Raw genomic sequence first — 18,784 nt, 5'->3', positions numbered from 1 at the left:
TGACCCAAGTTATGATAATGTTATATGAAACTAGCGCCAAAAATAATAATAATTCTATACGATTTAAGTTTATGTTTGGTTTTCAGAACGAAAATTTGTCTTATGATCTTTATATTTTTTGCCTTGATAATTTACGAATTTTTCTGTATTAACTTTAAAAATTTGCTATTGCCAAGCCAAATTCAAAAAGGAAATAGAAAAACTAAGAGGACGTAAATTTTATTACTGTATATTTTAAAATAATTTTACCTGTCAGGTGGCAACGCCGTGCAGCTGGATGTCATTTAGAAACCACAGATAAAAATTTAATAAATTCGGATTGCCTAATAATGTACCCAGTAAGACTTCTTTTAGTAACGCCATAACGAATTGTACGAAAAATTAGGAGTTTCCTTTAACGATGCACTGCATTTTCAAAGAATAACAATCCCGGCCGTCTAAAATTAAAGTTTCAGTTTTTCTCTGCTTTCCCCGTCCCATATTGAATTTGTTTAGTAATTTTCGGAAAGTTTCTGGTAATTTTTTGTGTTGGCGGTTTTAAAACCTTTCAAATGGACAGCGAAAGTGAACATAAGCAGAACACAGACGACGAAAACCACGAAGAAGGCGAGGAACTCGGCGTGATCCCTTTGCAATTGATAAAAATACACAGAAATACGCCGCCGCCCTCGTTCTCGAACCAATCGGCAGTTAGAAGCCGATACTACAAACAAACATACAGACCGGCATGGGAGCAAATGCCAGATTTTAAAGGTTGTCTTTGAGTAATGTAAACCAATTTTTTCAAAGTGTTTTCTTAGGATGGCTTAGGGGTGTTGAAGGGGAACCTACCAGGGCCTATTGCACCTACTGTGAGAAAACTTTACACGCTCACAGACTTAGCCTGTTGAAACACACTTGCACGATTCGACACCAAAAAGCTGCCCAATCCCATTCAACGCGAAAAGTTAGCCTTCAGCACTACTGTTGTGCAATCGTGAGTGATTTTTAAATTTTGCAGAATAAAGCAGGCCAGAGGCAACGCATGGAATCCGATGAGGTGGAAACTGTTTTTATGAACGAGGTCAGCATGCTGCAGGAAGAGAGTGAAGACGGGGAAACCCAGTTTATAGAGTACTCAGATGGAGATATCGGTTTGGAACAAGACGATCAACATGAACCAAACGATGAGGACGAGGATGAAAATGAAGTTGACTCAAGTCAATTTAAAGAAACGTCTACATTCCAGAAGGTAAGTTTATTAGTTATGTGATAGTGAGAGCAGACAAACCCACTGGGCTGCATATTTCATTTATTTTAGCAAGATTCAAGTGCTACAGATAAGACGCCCATTTCCACTCATGTAGTGGACACCACCCGTGGCAGTCCTGTGGTGGGTCTTTCTGTCAGTTTGTACAAGTTGATCGAAGGACGCTGGACGTACATTAACGAGGGGTTGACCAACACTCAGGGGCGGGTCGGGCAATTCATCAGTCGGGCGGACTTCAGTACTGGTCGTTACAAGCTCCATTACGACGTCGACAGGTACTTTGAGTCGAAAAAGCAAGAGAGCCTATATCCGTTTATCGAGGTTAGGTCCCGCAGCGTGCATTGTTTTTGTAATGCGCACGTCAATTTTTAGGTTGTTTTCGATAGCTGCTCCTACAGCGATAGCTACCACTTTCCTCTGTTGCTGAGTCCCCACAGCTACACCACCTACCGGGGATTTTGAATCTGATAAATTACTTGTCTTGAATTGTTTTATTTTAGAAATAGATTTAAAATGTAATTATTATGGCAGTATACAAATAAACAATCTTATTGTGGAGTCACTTTTATTACCAACCTATAGCTAGTGATCATATGCTATGTTCCTGGAAAAGTCAATTATTTTCGGCTACATTTAACTCACGAACCTTCACTTTACATCATTTTTTTCTAAACGTCGATCACTTAACGTGTAACGAGACTAAGCACAATCTGTCACCGGCCATGTCGGGTTTCGAGTGCCGCAAGGTCATTGGTTAAATCAATCATTAAATCGTGTTAAATCTCGCGTATGCACAGTTGCTTCTTAACTTTTAAGCTATTTCTTTAGTAGTTATATGCTAGTAAGTATTACACAATTTTGGAGCATAATTTTTGTATAATTTGGTTCTTCTTGTCTTCTTTATTTCTATTGGTCTGTCGGCCAAGATAATTTGGCCAGTTACAACTACAGTTCAATATTTAAACGTGAGGGGTTAACGATTTACAGCATGTTTTAACGTTAACAATTCGTGTTGGTCAGTGACCAACCCATTCACTAGCACTCGTCAATAATAAAAGTTTTTTAATCAATTTTATAAAAAACGCGGCTCCTCGCTTTCGCCGCCGATATTGGGGTCCATCCCACCTGGTTACAGGCGCGTATAGGGAAAACAGCGAAACTGCGGGAGTTATATCACTAAAAGACACTATCTGTTCACTAATATCGAACACAATAACAATTTTACCGAAAACAAGTCTTAAATGTTGAAAAACTAGAATGCTACCCACAGAATCTTTCTATAATTTGGTTAGTTTCGACTCAGAACACTTCTTCTTCTTATTGTTTTTCCAAAATGTGAGCAAGTTTGGCAAGGACACTCGCTCACTAGCAACTTCCCGACGAGGTTATTTTTAATTTGGTCTCGCATCAACGCGTATACAATACAATGACAGGCATTTGTTCTCAGCTTACGAAAAACGGTGGATACTAAAAAGCCGACCACCCCACCGCTACCAAGACGGGCCATCCGAGACTATCCAGCTTTTAGGAGGCGTGCAAGGCCAAATGAATATCAAAGTCAAGAATACTAGAAAACTTGACAATCTTTTACCCGAATGCAAACTGATAATGTTGCGAAGCCGCGTACTTATCAGGTTTTTTCAATACGCGAATAATTCATTTAATGAAAGCGTACCACATTTGGGTAGGTATAACGAATGAAAATCCCATAATAATTAGCAAACAAAACAAAACACTGTGGTTGCTTGCACAGCTCTCCGATAGGTGTCGACGTTAATGCAGAACAATATTTATGCACCGGCGTTTTTTTTCTTTATTTTTCCTCTCGTTTAAATAAGAATTCGTCATTTGCCGACGTTACGTTCAATACAAAGTCGCATTACGTATATGCAGAATTATTTTCATAACGTAATGCAATGAAGATGTAATACGTGATGTACATACGCATTACATTAATGACGTTATGACGACGATTCTGATCGAGTCTGAGCTAATAATAGACCGAACGGGTAGGATTTGAACTTGTTAACAAATTCGCAACCAGTTTTTTTATGCTCGAAGTTTATTCTGTGACATCGATGGCAGTCACAGAACACGAACGACCAAATGCGTCGTGCTTAAGCGTCGCAATAAAAGGGCGCGTAATTGCGGCAAGGTATCGAATTGATTTTGCCGACGCAAACTAATCATAAGCGATTGGAAAAAAACTCTGTCAATCTAAGTGGACGATAAAAAACGGACTCCGGAATCGACGTAATTGCTTTGGGAAAATTCAGGTGATTACTGCCGATCCATACCGTTTAAAAGCTAAAAATAATAGTAGCGATGGTAACGGGGAATACAAGCGCCGCGCCGTCACGAAATTTGTACACCCCAACGACGAGCCGAAATAGAAAGGAAAACGATCCGTTTTAAACGTTAAATGAGTAATGGACATTTTCGATTTTGAGTCTATGGGACACGTCACGCTTTTCGAAAACGCTGACATCGATCGGATTTAATGCTGAAACCTTTGACGAGCGGCCGACGTTTCTTAATTTGTCGAGCAGATTTGAATCGCAAAATAACGCCTAATAGTTGGGATCGGCGCGCCACGTGTCGTTCCCGATTCGGACGGCGTTTGTTTTGAATGCGCGGCCGCCTGCGCGCCGCTCTTCCGTGCACGGCCCACTTGATGCCGTACGGTTTGCGTTTACGTTTTTCATTCGGGGCGACGAGCACGCGATCCCGGTACCCGTGTCGATGGTTCGACGTCACGATTCTCGAACTCCGCAGGCTGTTTGATTCTGCTGCTAACAAAGTAAGTCGGTGTATGTGTGTATCCGAGAGGGCCTTGACGGGGCGCTCGCCTAATATACGGGGTATACCGTTCGATGGTGTAGTTCCGAATTTACAAATACTGAGTAAAAGTTGTATATGCGGAATGCATTTAAAACATTGCAACCTTTTTTTTGCCAAAATTGCACTACTAACTATCCAAGAATTATTTGAAAGGGTATCTTAAATGACAAAGAATGTGACAAACATTTTAAATTTTGCTCTTTTCTACACCAAAGTGTTTGGTTCGTTTTGGTTGGTTCCAATTACTCTGCCCTCGATCGGTCTGTCGCTATGTCCAATTATAGATTAGGTACCATAAAAAATTCACGATTCGGGAAAAACCACTGGCGAAGAATTTTCTTTCCCACCTGGAAACGGGTCTCGATTTGAAAAATTTGGAGATTGTGTCGAAAACATTCTTCGTTTTCGTTAGAAAAAAAAAACGTTTCGACCAACCGACATGCAGACGCCTCCAATCTTGGTCTCGAAAGATTTTATCGCTCGAGGGAATCTATATTTAAACTGGCAACAAGTGCCTCGGTTGTTTGCGAAAAACGTTTCATTCGTGTTGCGATGCAATACAACGACTGTAACGTTTCAATTTTAAATGGCATATATATAGTTTTCCTATTCCTTATATATTAAAAAAAAAACTTGTTAAAGTAATAGCTTTTTGGAAAACCTAGCGTTTTCAAAAACCGCGAGCTTTAATTCGATAAGTAATTTTTGGCTTTTGTGCGGTCGTCGCATAAAATTGTGAAATGTGACAATGCGCTTATTAAAATGAGGCGGTTTGCATTCCGCACGCCGGCCGTCCAGTGTTCGGGTTAATTAATTGAAATGACAGTACGCGCCTTTTACGTTGTTTATATCAAACCAAAAATAGCCGGAATTTCATCAACAACAAACTTCTAACAGGGTCCGTTATTTCAGGCCCACAAATATATTTTTAAAAGTGCCGCCGTCTTCGCAGAAGTAAAATTTATAAGAAAATAAAAATCTTATCTCTTATTTTTTGAGAATCGACAGGACACGGTTAAAATTTACCTTTCCACTTTTTCGTGCTTTTACAAAGGGGACGAGAAATTATAATTTTTTACTAAAACAACATCGCATCTTGCATATTTATGACATTTTGTTATGTTGATTTGATGAGTTTTTTAAAAATAAATAATATTAATTAATAACCTAACGTTCGCCTAATATTACCTTTTCTGCCTCATATTAAAATCTTCCGTCTTAGTTTAGTTTTCTTTTTATCTGTCGCCACGGGGTGCCACGGAGTGCCATTGAAACGGCAATGTCTCCGGTTGCTCTTTTTATCTTTGCCGAGTTTCTCGACATCTTCTTGGTTTAAGCCGCTTCGTTTACAGGTGGCGCAGTCAGACGTACGTGTATCACCCGTAGACAACATGTCGACCGCCATAATCAACGGCCACAACACGAGCACGGAAGATTTTACGAAGCACGTATTTGGAGGTTAGTTTTATTTAATTTTGTATCATGATATAAAATACTTTTTACAAAACTTCTGGAATCCTCCTGCGTCGGTTTTGGCTGAGTCGAAATTGCTGACGTTTCGTCAATCATCCTGTTGGCTTCTTCAGAGTTTGACTGAAACTGAACCTGAAACTCAGTTTCAGTCAAGCTCTGAAGAAGCCCGCAATGGCGAAGCGTCAGCAAAAACCGACGCAGGAGGAATCCAGAAGTTTTGTAAAAAGTATAACAGTATCCTGTGGAAGTTTCTTTGAAAAAAAAGGATATAAAATACATTTTAAACTTTGTTCAAAGTCTTTACACTGCGACAATCTTTAGGGATTGAATTACCATTGAAAATTATTTCGTTAGACTCTTTATTTGGCTTTTCGCGATATTGACATATTTTTTTCTGTATTCTCACTGTATTTATATGAATTTGAAAGAAAATTTGTAATTTGACTTGCACGTTTTGATTAAGTCAAATATTATAATGACTGTTTTATTATCGCCTTGTACTTTTATATTTAATTCATTCAAGGGAGAACATAGATCGGTGAAAAAAATGTAACTTTGCTAGCCAAGTTTATTTTGACTTTTTCTCTCCGTTCTTGTAGAAACATCGTCTTCATGTCTAAACACGTCTTGCTAAAGAATTATTTGTGAGAGACCACGGATTAGCTGGGCTTTCTTTCGCTTCTCTAAATCTTCCATATAAAATTAATATTGTGCAGATAGCGCGCTAGACTAATTAATTTGCCTTCGTAAATGTCATTATGTTTTTTTACAAATTCTTTCGCTCTTTGATTGTTGAATAGCAATTTTTGTTTTGGCTGTTGTTGCTTATGTTTTAACAGACTATTTTAGGCAAAAAAATTGAAAAAGTTATTTTAAAAGTTTAAAAAGAAAAATGTAAATCTTGGGTCAATTTGTCCCCGCTTTCGGTCGGGTGAAGGTTAAGTGATCTAGGATAATTAACTGGTTTCTATACTTCACTAGTCCCCCTTTTTTGAGTTTTTACCATTAATTTTGTTATTCTTGTTCATTTTTCGGGTTTTTCTGAAACGTGCGTTGTTTGTTGCAGGAGGCCCCGCCCATGGTAAGTCCCACAAGGAATCGGTAGCCAGTAAAATCCGAGAATCGTCGTTCTGAATTTTTAACGGCGACGTCATTAATAATTCAAAAGCGAGGGGCTCTTAAAAACCGATATTATTTCCAATGAAAATCGATTGTTACTAGTTAGTTTGTCGCAACGGTAAGCGAACGTTACGGTGTTGTTATAAAATTGACATACTCACCAGAGTATTTGTTATTTGTTATATAATCCCCCTCCGTGCTTGCAAAAATGTAACATATGAAATATTTTTCCCAGTAGTAATTTTGTCACGAAATGTGAACTTCAGTCATGAGTAAAACACCCACCTTGAAACCAACTTAATACGTAACGTAATACGTTCCTGACTATTTACTTAAAAATTTCCTGGAATTTTTGTAAGGTTGTTCTGGCAGACAAAAAAAAAGAATATCGTTCCATGGAACACACGGTTAATATTACAAAATACTTATCAGGATAGTTCGTCAACTATAGTATATTATGCAAAGAAAAAGAACTAAAGTTCTTTAGCTTAGTTAAATTATAAATGTCACTTGACTTACCAACTAATCCACTACATTTTAATTGTAGCTTATAGCACGTAGCATTGCATAACATTTTTCCGTGTATTAGTTTTTGTGTACATTTTACATTCACTGACATCACATGACATGACAGACTGTCAGAAATGACAAACGTCAAAATTCCGGATCCGTGGGAAACAAAACTGACGTGGTAAAGTGACGCTTCCCGCACGCTAGATCGGTGTGTAATTAGTTATTTTATAGACGGGAGCAAAAAGGTCATAAAAACGAGTTTGTAAAACTTGTTGTATTATTTGGCATTTGGATGAGTAAAATTCGCGTTTTGAGAAAAACTTATGGAAGAAATTAATTTTCTTTTCTGAAACTTAATAACAAAAACGTTTCCCACATTGTTCCGCCTTACTCGAACATATTGTATATTTGTAAAATATCTGACAAACGCGTTCTATGTTTATACCAACGTCCATTGCTAGTGGCGTTTCGTTGTGACGAGAGCGGTAAATTTACAATAACCCACCTAATTCGTTTATCCAACGTTAAAATAGTAGAAGCGGTAATAATATAAATTAATTACGTTTTTCCACCGAAATCGCACGACAAACGAAATTTAATTTACGCGTTTAATTAATTCGAAACGCTCTCTTTGTTGTTAACAGTGGGACTTCAAATTATAGCAACGAATCATTTTGAAAATAGGCTTATTAGAATAGTGATACATTTTTTGCTATTAAAATCAATTTTGAAAAATTTCACGTCGAATTTGTTTACGATTACCACGCATTGTTGACACGCATTTTTTAAATTTCGACGACTTAACGAATTAAAATCGAATGCGAAACGCTTTAAATGAAAAAATGAAGTATATTGGGTTTTTGTTGAAGCCCTACAACAGCGACAGTTTCTCTTCCAAATGGTGTTTACCAATAAGGCAAAACAGAACTTTCAAAAACTGTAATTTAGAGGACCAAAGTCCGTTTCAAGGGCCTAGCGCCCGCTGCCACAGTCTTCGGATGTGGTTTGCATTGTCTCTAAAAGTGAGTCAACTTTCTTTAATTTAACTATTTATAAAAAAATTATGAAATTATTTACGTTGTTACATTATAATCGCCCACGCGTGTGATCGGGAATTATTTCCTCCCACTTTACGGGGTTACCATGGCAACCATTCATTGACAGGCAACAAACACTCTTTACCGCCACTCTTCCTTTGACTAAATGCAATTTTACGAACGACTTGTGCTTCTGGTTGGAAGTTTGTGACTGCACCTCGTTCCCGATTAAAATCAATTTAACTCGACGGCAAAGGGGTAACAGACAATTGCCCAACTCTGTCCCTATTAATTTACTTAACTCGACGAGCTTCGAACGTATTCGTTTCCGATTAGACCGCCAGGCTTGGGAGGGATAATTGTTTTTAAATAATAACCGAACCTTCGTTTATGGCAACCACACCGGAATCATCCGGCTGCATTATTGATGCGTAGTCGCCGTTGAATTTTTCCTTTTATTGATTTATTTAATAAGAATTGAGATTAGACTGTCGCTTTACTCGTTAGTTATTATAAATGACCGCATCGTCGGACTTTTGACGTTGCCTCCCATTGCATTACACAGGGCGCTGCTTTTTTTAAGGAAACGAATGTGTGCTTTAAAGTTTTTACGATTTTTTTAATTATTAAGATTTGAAGTTTAGGATTGTGCGTGCATCGTTTTGTGGAGATAAAAATGACGACATACACCATACACCATAACAGCCCGTTTGGCAGGCTTCATCAAAGGCCACGTGAATCTGAAAGTTCAAAACTTTAATGACATGCATGCGTATCGTATTAATAAATAGAGAGAACTTTTCCGAATATGAGGCGGAAGAAGCTCTTAAAACAATGAAATTCATATTTGCAACGGTTCAGATTGAATCTCGACCTTTCTGATCCATGACTGTCCTTTGGGTAAACAGTTTGTAATACTTTTTCATGTATGTTTGAGAATCCAAGCCGTTCATGGGCTATATTGTTAACTTGGTTTCTTCATACTTGTCTAATCACACTCAGTAAGTATATCTCTATGGCCGCACACCCGATGAATGCGTTGCTTCCTCAAGCATTCCTCCATAATAATAATAATAATAATAATAATAATAATAATAATACATTTATTCTGCTGTATTCCATATACAATACAATAAGATAGTATCAATAAAAGAGAAGACGAAAGCGATTAAAAATTGTTCAAAGTTCAAACCCTATAAAATGACACATAACTACTTCTAACCATTAATTCGCTTCAGTAACGGACGCTTATAATAAAATACTGTGGTATGTAATATAAACAAAAGAAAAAAATCTGTAAGGTGAGGCGATTATGATTCAACATTTTTATTAATTACACTGGTATAGATCTTGATGTCTGTTTTCTGTTTTATGATGAAGACTTTTTTTTGTAAACTAGTGTTTTGAGATACCTCAAAAAGCTAGCAATTTATAAAAAATATATAAAAATATGATATAACTCATACGTCAGCTTAAAGTTAAATGTGCATCAGTAGTTTCATTTCCTGGGTACAAATGTCATATAGGTTTTTGAAATATATATGGTATAAAATGGTATAAATTTTGTCGTGTGTCGATTAGTGATCACCGTGGTACCATTATTTAATTACTCAAATTTTAGATTGCGTTGGGTTTGTTCCCCGTGCAAACACCAAATATCGTAGCACATTCTTCCTCAAAATAAATAAGAACTAAAAGTTCAGATTTTCACGAAATTATATATTTTTACGTGACAATTGTTTCAACAACACCGTGTCTTTATCAAATGTAATATTTACAATCTACCTGCTACTATATATACCGAAACATGACAATAAAACCTTAATTAATGTGGTTGTGAGAATTTAAGTTCAATAAAGTTGAGGTACTTAAATCTAATTGATCGTTAAGCAATACATTTGAATGCCTCATTTTGTTAATCTCCATGGCTTCCAATAAATTTAATTTTCTACTTTTTGTGGCTGTATGTAAAATATCAAAATTGTCGTCAAAAAAGTGTTTTTCTGTGTTTAAGTGTGTAGTATAATTAGAATCTAGACTATTGTTTTTAATCGCGCTTTTTTGTTCGTTAATGCTTTTCTCGAATAATCAACCTGTTTGTCCAATATAAATTTTAGGACAAGATCCGCATTTCAATCTGTAGACACCTGATTTTTAATATTTTGGACATTTCGTTTTATTGTTTTTTGAAAATTTTCCTATTGTGTTGTTAGTTCTGAAAGCTATTTTTAAACCACATTTTGACAAATGTTTTGAAACTTGTTCACTGGGTTCTCCTATGTTATTGTTTTAAATTGTTCGTGTTCTGTATTAGGTTTCAGATAAATAGACTTTACTATTGTCTAGATTTGTTTTTTATTTATAATTTTATCTATAATGGACGGATTGTAGCCGTTGTTCAGTGCAATTGTTTAATGATATTAAGTTGTTTGTTGTAATTTTCGGTTGAGAGTGGCGCATTAAGAAGTCTGTGTATAAAAGAGTGAAATGTAGCCATTTTGTGTGTATAAGGGTGATTTGAGCTGTTATGTATGACTGCGTCCGTTGGTGAAGTTTTATGATAAATGGAAAAATCTAATTTGTTTTGCGTTTGGTTTCTTTAGTTTTTTACAAATATCTGCAAAATAAGATTTTTGCCAAGTTTACATAATTCATAACCAACAACAGAAGTCCTGCTGCAAGGAAAGCCCGGATCCCCGGCCAGATGAAATGGACGAAGGAAGAACGAAGACACGAGTACAGAAAACGGGATACAAACAATATTTATGTAAAGGTTTTCTGAATTATCTCATTGACTTAATTTCATCTAATATTCATAAAAAGTTTCTTAGACAAAAACTAAAGTTATACAAATTAATTTTTAATTCAAAGATATCTAACAGCAAGCCAGTTACAGACACAACATTTTCCAAAAATGAAGTTGAATTTCTGGAAAAAGGTTTCATCAACTTTAACTTACAGCACTCGTACATTAATAGAAAATTAGACCTGTTTAGCTATCGATTGTGAACTAGCAATTAAGGACATTAACGATTCTAATTTAAACAAACATGTATTAACGAATATAATAAACTCTCAATTAATAGATAACAACAAACTCTTAGAAATTTCTCAAATGTCACTAGTAAAAACTATCAAAAACAAAGCTTCTGAAAATAAAATAATATTTACAGGTGCAGGTAAAGACAGTCATAGCTATCGATCTCCCAGAATATATTTCAAAAACCACCAATTTTCTTATACTAGAACTTTTCCAATGTATCAAACACGATCCCACCTAGTTATATCAAAGACGAGTCAAGGAAGTAATTACTAACTCCACCCTATTTAGTGCCGAAGAAAAATATTACATTATTATTATTATATTACATTCTTTAGTTAAATTACATAAGCAAGATATGCCCATTAGACCAGTCGTGTCTTATGTAACTGATCCAGCAGTTAAACTCTCAACAAAATTTAAGTTCCACACATATTTTAAACCAAAATTTGCAATAAAAAATTTTTTTCAATTAATCAACATTTTTTTTTTTTTTGATGTACAACACTATTCCACCTATGGATGTGATAGATTTAGTAGATTTCACCCTAACTCGGAAACAGGTTAACCCATTGGTGAACCAAGATTTATTAGATTGCCTAATAGTATCTTTAGACCAAAATTATTTTGAATTTAATGGACAGATTTACACCTCTAAGGGAGGTTTGATTATGGGAAACCCACGTAGTTCTTTGTTAGCCGAGATTTTTATGGATAATTTGGAGAATATCATACTAGAACATCCTTTAAGTAAAAGTTTTCTGTGGTAGTGTAGGTAACTCATTACATAATCGTATAAAATTCAGTATCGAGATTGAAGAGGATAACTCTATTAATTGTTTAGACTTAACTATTTCGAAATGGCAAAACAAATTAGATTTTTCCATTTATCATAAACCTTCACACACGGACACAGTCATACATAATAGCTCGAATCACTCTTATACACATAAAATGGCTACATTTCACACTTTTATACACAGATTTCTTAATACGCCACTCACAACATAAAATTACAACAAAGAACTTAATATCATTAAACAAATTGCACTGAACAAAGGCTACAATCCGTCCATTATAGATAAAATTATAACTAAAAAAAAAAACAGACGATAGTAAACTCTATTTATCCGAAACCTAATACAGAACACGAACAATTTAAAACAATTACATACATACGAGAAGCCAGTGAAAAAGTTTCAAAACATTTGTCAATATAGCTTTCAGAACTAATAACACAATAAATTTTTAAAAAACAATAAAACGAAATGGCCAAAATCTCAAAAATCAGGTGTCTACAGGTTGAAGTGCAGATCTTGTCCTAAAATTTATATTGGACAAACAGGTAGATCCTTGGAGAAACGCATTAACGAACATAAAATAGAGTCTAAAAACAATAGTCTAGATTCTAATTATGCTACACACATAAACACAGAAAAACACATTTTTGACCACTATTTTGAAATTTTACATACAGCCACGAGTAGAAAATTAAATTTATTGGAAGCCATGGAGATTAACAAAATGAAACATTCAAATGTATTGCTTAATTTAAATACCTCTCCACTATTAACTTCAATTCTCATAACAATATTAATTAAGGTTTAATTGTCATTGTCAAAAACATATAATTTCGTGAAAATCTGAACTTTTATTTCTTATTTATTTTAATAAATGAATTTTCATCTAGTAGAAGCCACCTCAGTTCAATCACATTCTTCCCGTCCGCGCCAAAATGTTGGATTTGGAGTATTTCTTCGCAACCAATTAGTAAAGTAAAATGGTTTCTGCCCCAGTAATTTTAATTATACATTTCTTTTCCTTTTCCCTTGTTCTTTTTTAACGTTCACGCTTATGTTAGTCTGACGCCAACTGACGGTGAAGACCGATCATAAGTATATTATTTTTGGTTTTTAAGTTAAAAAATAACAGTTTCATTTTTTTTTCAAAGAAACTTCAACAAACTGGTGACGTTTCGAAAATCATCCTGTAGGCTTCTTCAAAGCTGAATTCTAACCTGAACGTTTCATTTAAGCTCCTAAGAAGCCAAGACAAGAACCGACTCCTCCTGCGTCCAGAGGTTTCGTAAATAGTGTAAAAAATAACATGACAAACTACCCTTTACGTAAAACCGACAACGTTGCTCGCGAATCCTGCAGGATGGCGTGGCGTCGGCCGAAATCTCACGTAACAGTGTTGCGCCAGCCTCCGAAAGGAGTTGACGATTATCGGTCGCCATTTGCCGCGCAATCTCTAATCTATGGTGCCGCCGAGTTGTTAACGAATCATGACGGAAGGTCAGACGTATTTAATGTTGCAATGCATGTCCTAGAGCTTTCGATGTTCCCTTTGCAGTGGCACTGCTGTTTGTACCGATGCCCGACACGGAAACAATGGGGTCGTTTTGATAGCGTCGATTTTACAAAATTATTTCGAACTTTGGAACGAATTTTGACGCACCTTTTTATTTCACCATTAGTCCAACTCGTAGCATTAGGGCTCGTTAAGGGTCGGGACGCAATGGAAATCTTTCTCGGTGTTGCAAACGGGGTCGCCAGCATGGGTTCAGGGGAACGCGTCGAATAACGAAATTGTTAAACTTGTTAACGGGAATTGCAGCCATATCTTTCATTCCATTTAGATCATTTTCCTCCGTTCTCACTACTTGCCGTTACTTGCAGGCCCTACCCATCGCTTGAAGTGCTTTTCTGGCCCTATCATCTTCCAAGGTTATTTCTGTTTTAACAATTTTTATAAAAAAAATTCTTTTTTCAGTCAGAAATTTCCCTAAATTACCGCAAAGCAAAGTTTACTCATTTTCCAGTCATAGAATACATTTTCAAGTTACTATAATATATTTAATAAATCCAACCCTATTCAGTGAAAACGATATACCTTCTACCCGTAGAGAATATATTTTTTATTTACGTGAGAAGCGGAAAAAAAATTACCGCAAAACAAGCCGTCGACGATAATTGTTAATAAATAATTAATTTTTAGGGGTGTGTTATGGGGTGTCGGCGCATGCGGGACCTTGAATATTTTTATAAATTGTGTTTTTAAGTAAACGACCACGTCTCGACCCAAAAAATAATCACACGCATCTCAAATGAACCTTTTTAACTTGAAGAAAAACACCTTACTTTTTACAAAACTTCTGGATTCCTCCTGAGTCGGTTTTTGTTGACTCGAACTAGCTAACGTTTCGCCAATCATCCTGTCAAGCTGTCAAGCTCTGAAGAAGCCAACGGGATGATTGGCGAAACGTCAGCAAGTTCGACTCAGTAAAAACCGACGCAGGAGGAATCCAGAAGTTTTATAAAAAGTATTACAGTAACCTGTGAAAGTTTCTTTGAAAAAAAAAGGAAAAACACTATTTCTTCATCATCTTACCGTACATTATTCTCGTAGACAGCCACAGATGGATAGATTTTTTTTATTCATCATTTTTTTCGTTGGAAGAGGTATACCGTATCAAATTCATTAAATAATTTTCATGCCTGTAAAATGACTAAACACAATATCTTTTCTCAGCACCATGTCATTTCAGAAAACATTGCCGACCATTTTGTAATGGCAGTCTCAGCTGCATACGTCAACTTCAACAAGATTATTACCTAAAGTTTAGGAATTTAAATTCAGGTAAAATTGTGGTCCGTAATGGAAAATAATTTTATACCTACCTGTGTTTAATATTCTTTGGTTTGGTATACTACTTAGTTTAAGTTTATGTAAGTAATGGCAACTGGAATATCAAGAAAAATTTGGATTTGCTGAGAACAACAAAAGCCAATTATTTACTTGGATGAAACCTGGATCGACACTTATGATACCCCGGAAAAGGGTTGGGTTGACTCAACTGATGAGTGTAAAACAAACGCGCCATCAAAAAGAGGTAAAAGAATAACTGTTTTGCATGCTGGCTCTAAAGATGGTTGGATTCCAAATGGACTTTCTTTGTCTGCGAAAAATATTAAAGATTCTTCTCTGGATTACCTTGAAGACACCACCGCTGATTTATTTGAAAGTTGGCTTAAAAACAAACTAGTTCCAAACATTCCTCCTAATAGCGTAATTGTAATGGACAATGCAAATTATCACAGTAGACAGTTGACTAAAACCCATTCCTCATATGACACAATCCAATAACGACATTTATTTTCACGAAGATTATATCAAAAACCAATTAACTGAGGTTCTACAAAGCTTGAAGCTACAAAAGGAACATGTCTGTGATAATTATGCAAAAAATCTTATCACTGTATATTTAATCCCATTGAAAATGTTTGGCACCAACTGAAATCTGCAATTCGTCGTAACAATGTTTTTCCCCGTGTTAACTCCAATGTCCTCAAACTTATAGAAACCGAAGTCTCTAACATCCCCCCACAAAGTTGGGCAAATTCTATTATATATATAGAAAAAGTAGAATAATCGTATATCCATATTTCAAATAATATAGAACAAATAATAATTAGAACAGGCGATGATAGCGATAGTGATGCTGGTGTATTATGTGAATAATTTTAAGTAATTTAAGTAGGTAATAAAAATAATTTGTAATTTTATTTTAGATTTAAATATAAATATTTACATACATAAATAAATAAATATTGTTTAGTATATTTCCCAACAAAACCCCAAATAGTTAAATTCTAAGCAAAGTACGGACCTGTTCGGCCATATTTCATTCTTACAGCTTGCCCGGGTCTTTGCTTAATTCGTATCAGTTAGTCACTTTCTTTTATCTGTGAACAGACTTTATTTTCTTTATTTTAAAATTCTAAAATGAAACTAAATGGAATGGAGTTTTCTGTGGCCGAAAATTGAAAGAAAGAACCTAAAACGAAGGAAAATTACGGATCTCCGATCAAATATTGGCCTCGCAGCCAAACTTTTATAACTTCGGCGGCTCAGTTTGCCTTATGAAACAAAGCCGGAACAAGAAAAATCCATTACCGGGTCTAATCGACTAAATGCGGCCAATAGGGATATACAATGCGAGGCGATCGGGGATTAATTATCCGAAGACCGGGAAGTCGTTTACGCAACGTCGAGAACCCCGTGTCTCTGTGGATTGGCTAAAAGTGCTTAAGCCCCAACTGCTATACGTTGGAACACCATGTTAATAAAATGTCTTAAATTTATATCCACAATGACGAAAAAGAATTTCGGGGAACCGACCTAAATTTGCTAAAAATTTTTTAGTAGTATAGTAAGTGGGGTTCTGGGTCAAAAATCAATTCGTGACGTAACACGTGCGTTTTGACATGTGTCTGATACGAGTTGCATATCGATCCCGAGACGGATCTCTTAAAATGTAGTCGTGAAAAAATACCATACACAATAAAGCAGAAGAACGTGTGTCAGTTTTAGGCGAGTCCACTTGCCATTCGGCATAGAAAAATACTGTTGTTGGCAAACTTCAAGCCAATAACGTATCAAAGATAAAAACTGTTTTTCGCAACATTTGCCGGGCTTTTGAAGCTTCCCGACCCGTCCCGTCCTGATTTAAATAACTTTCCAAAGTGCCGAAACTCCGGCGAATTTAAATGACGCCACTCCTGCTACCGAGACGTGAAATATTGCGCGCTTGTCGGCCAAAGTTGCCCAAAATTGTAAACTTCTTCGCTTAATATGTCCAGACGCTCGCCGCCTCGCGAGATGCGCCGGTTTTAATTTTTAACCAACTAATAGCGTTTCGGAATCCGCGTGAACTCTGACATATATGCGGCCGCCGCGACGCCGTAACCCGGACGCCGAGGTCGTGCGACGCCGGTCGTTACAAATTTCCAAAAAAACTTCCGCTGGTTGTATAAGTTGCAAAACTGACGGATAATTGCTCTGCCCATTGCTTCTTGGTTTTCTATCCTCGGTTCGTCAGCGTGCCTCGTGTGAGTTTCCACAGACTTTTAAGAGATGGTCTGTAACCATAACATTAACCATTGATAAAATGTTTACCGCCGGCTGACGTGTTATCTGGATTCTACATCCAATTTTCTTACACTAATTATTTTAATTTCTTCAAAGTGTGGTTATTTTCTTTTATTGTTTCTTTCTTTAGTTTCAAGTTGAAAACTGTTCAAAATTCATAAAATACAAAGCAGATCCCTTTATAGTTTATCTGAACGTTCAATTAAGTCGATGTGAAATGGATATCTACAGCAATTTGCCGTGTTTCCTTTCATTCCTGTTCGCGGTTACACCGCCTTAGCTAGTTCTCTTTGTGACTGAACTGGAAAACTTCTTCATCGCCTCACGCTCAGTCTAAGTCTAATCTCGAGATCATTTGGTCGCTAGCTAGTGATGATGTCCTGAAACTCTGGCATTCTTTTAATGGTGCTCTGGAAACTAAAAAATCACCAAATATTTGGGTTGATTTTTTATAGACGAAACGGCATACAGTCGCTACTGGTCGCTACAATTTTACATTTCTCCATAAGTTCGGGGTTCCGTTTTCCCTTAGCCAACAACGGTTTCCCGTTTCTGATTAAAAGACAGAATAGCAGTATTTGTTCGGCTCCCGACGAGCGAACGCTTTATTACTCCATTTTTCCATGTCGCGAATTTAAAGCTTTCTCGACCGTTTTTCCTCTATCGAAATTAGCTGCCGATTTTGTAATTGCCAATTAGTCTATTACGGACTTGTCTGCCGGAAATTTACTCGTATATAGCTGACTCGTTGAAAAATTCGGAAGGATTGAAATATTCCCAGTAAAATAATATAAACGACTTAGGAACTTCCGATCTAATTCCGCACTACGGGGCATTAATCATCGTGCCGGGCGGGAGGTTCCGATTTTGCTAAGTAATTAAAAAAAAAACAGCGTCGTTGGAAGTTAGATATGAGTTGACATTAAGAATTAATAACCTGTCGTGTGCTGGAGGTGGTGGCGGGACTTAAAACGTTATCGAAGGCTTTCGTACGGATAATGGTTTCATTTATTAATGGAGCCTTATAATGCGCTCTCCTAAAGGAGCCGTCGGTAAAAGAAAGAAAAGAAAACTACCGGATATTCCGCTTTCCCGTTGTATCTCGTCACGCAGAATACATGTTAATTCGCCGCTTTGAACAGATTTTATCGAAATGTTGGCCGTTAGTGGTTTGGTTTTGGAATAAAGCTTGCTCGTTAATGGGCGGAAACTGCCAGATCGTTGATTTAGGGGTTCGCAGTTTATTCCGTTTTGATCGTCAGCCTCATTCGTCGTCTTCAAATTGTCGCCAAAAGCTGCAAAAGTGAATTATTGTATAGTTCGACTAGCATTGCAGTTGAAAATGCGCATGTTATCTCAAATCGCGAGCAGGCATTTTTTAAATCATTTAGTTTGCTTCGAGACATTTACCTTACTTCTTTGTAACGGTTTACGTTATACCATTCCAATGCGACCCTTTCTAACGGTCGCCCCTTTGTTGAATTGTTAAAATATTCATGAAACCGGCAAGCGGAACGAGAAATAAAAGGTAAAATGTAAATAACTTTAGAATTTGCAGAGTCTCCTAATTGGGTTGTG

At 36.4% G+C, this 18,784-nt stretch overlaps 2 protein-coding genes across 5 annotated transcripts in view; both read left to right on the top strand.

The window, feature by feature from the left end:
• The first annotated feature begins 300 nt into the window (after positions 1 to 300).
• On the top strand, positions 301 to 1,812 carry LOC132698046 (uncharacterized). Of its 2 annotated transcripts, none has more exons than XM_060663884.1 (5): positions 301 to 753; positions 801 to 946; positions 1,001 to 1,231; positions 1,301 to 1,524; positions 1,622 to 1,812. In XM_060663884.1, exons 1-5 carry the CDS (start codon positions 552 to 554, stop codon positions 1,674 to 1,676), a joined length of 858 nt encoding a protein of 285 aa, XP_060519867.1. In that variant the 5' UTR covers positions 301 to 551; the 3' UTR covers positions 1,677 to 1,812. The 2 variants fall into 2 exon arrangements, with proteins under 2 accessions (XP_060519867.1, XP_060519866.1); XM_060663883.1 differs by having other exon boundaries at positions 303 to 753; positions 1,301 to 1,570.
• Positions 1,813 to 3,761: 1,949 nt separating this feature from the next.
• The window catches only part of LOC132698082 (band 7 protein AGAP004871-like), a 31,836-nt gene continuing 16,813 nt past the window's right edge, over positions 3,762 to 18,784 (top strand). Inside the window, exons 1-3 of one of the 3 annotated variants that reach the window (XM_060663940.1) lie at positions 3,762 to 4,049; positions 5,443 to 5,548; positions 6,630 to 6,644. In XM_060663940.1, coding sequence (XP_060519923.1) covers positions 3,879 to 4,049; positions 5,443 to 5,548; positions 6,630 to 6,644 — 292 coding nt within the window. In that variant the 5' untranslated portion in view covers positions 3,762 to 3,878. The remainder of the gene's footprint in view (positions 4,050 to 5,442; positions 5,549 to 6,629; positions 6,645 to 18,784) is intronic. The other 2 variants (XM_060663939.1, XM_060663941.1) reach the window with 2 other exon arrangements.

The sequence above is a fragment of the Cylas formicarius genome, unplaced genomic scaffold (assembly GCF_029955315.1).
Source record: "Cylas formicarius isolate icCylForm1 unplaced genomic scaffold, icCylForm1.1 PGA_scaffold_2__14_contigs__length_35257938, whole genome shotgun sequence".
Lineage (NCBI taxonomy): Eukaryota > Metazoa > Arthropoda > Insecta > Coleoptera > Brentidae > Cylas > Cylas formicarius.
Note: the sequence above shows the minus strand (reverse complement) of the source record. Positions and strands in the feature narration are given on the sequence as shown.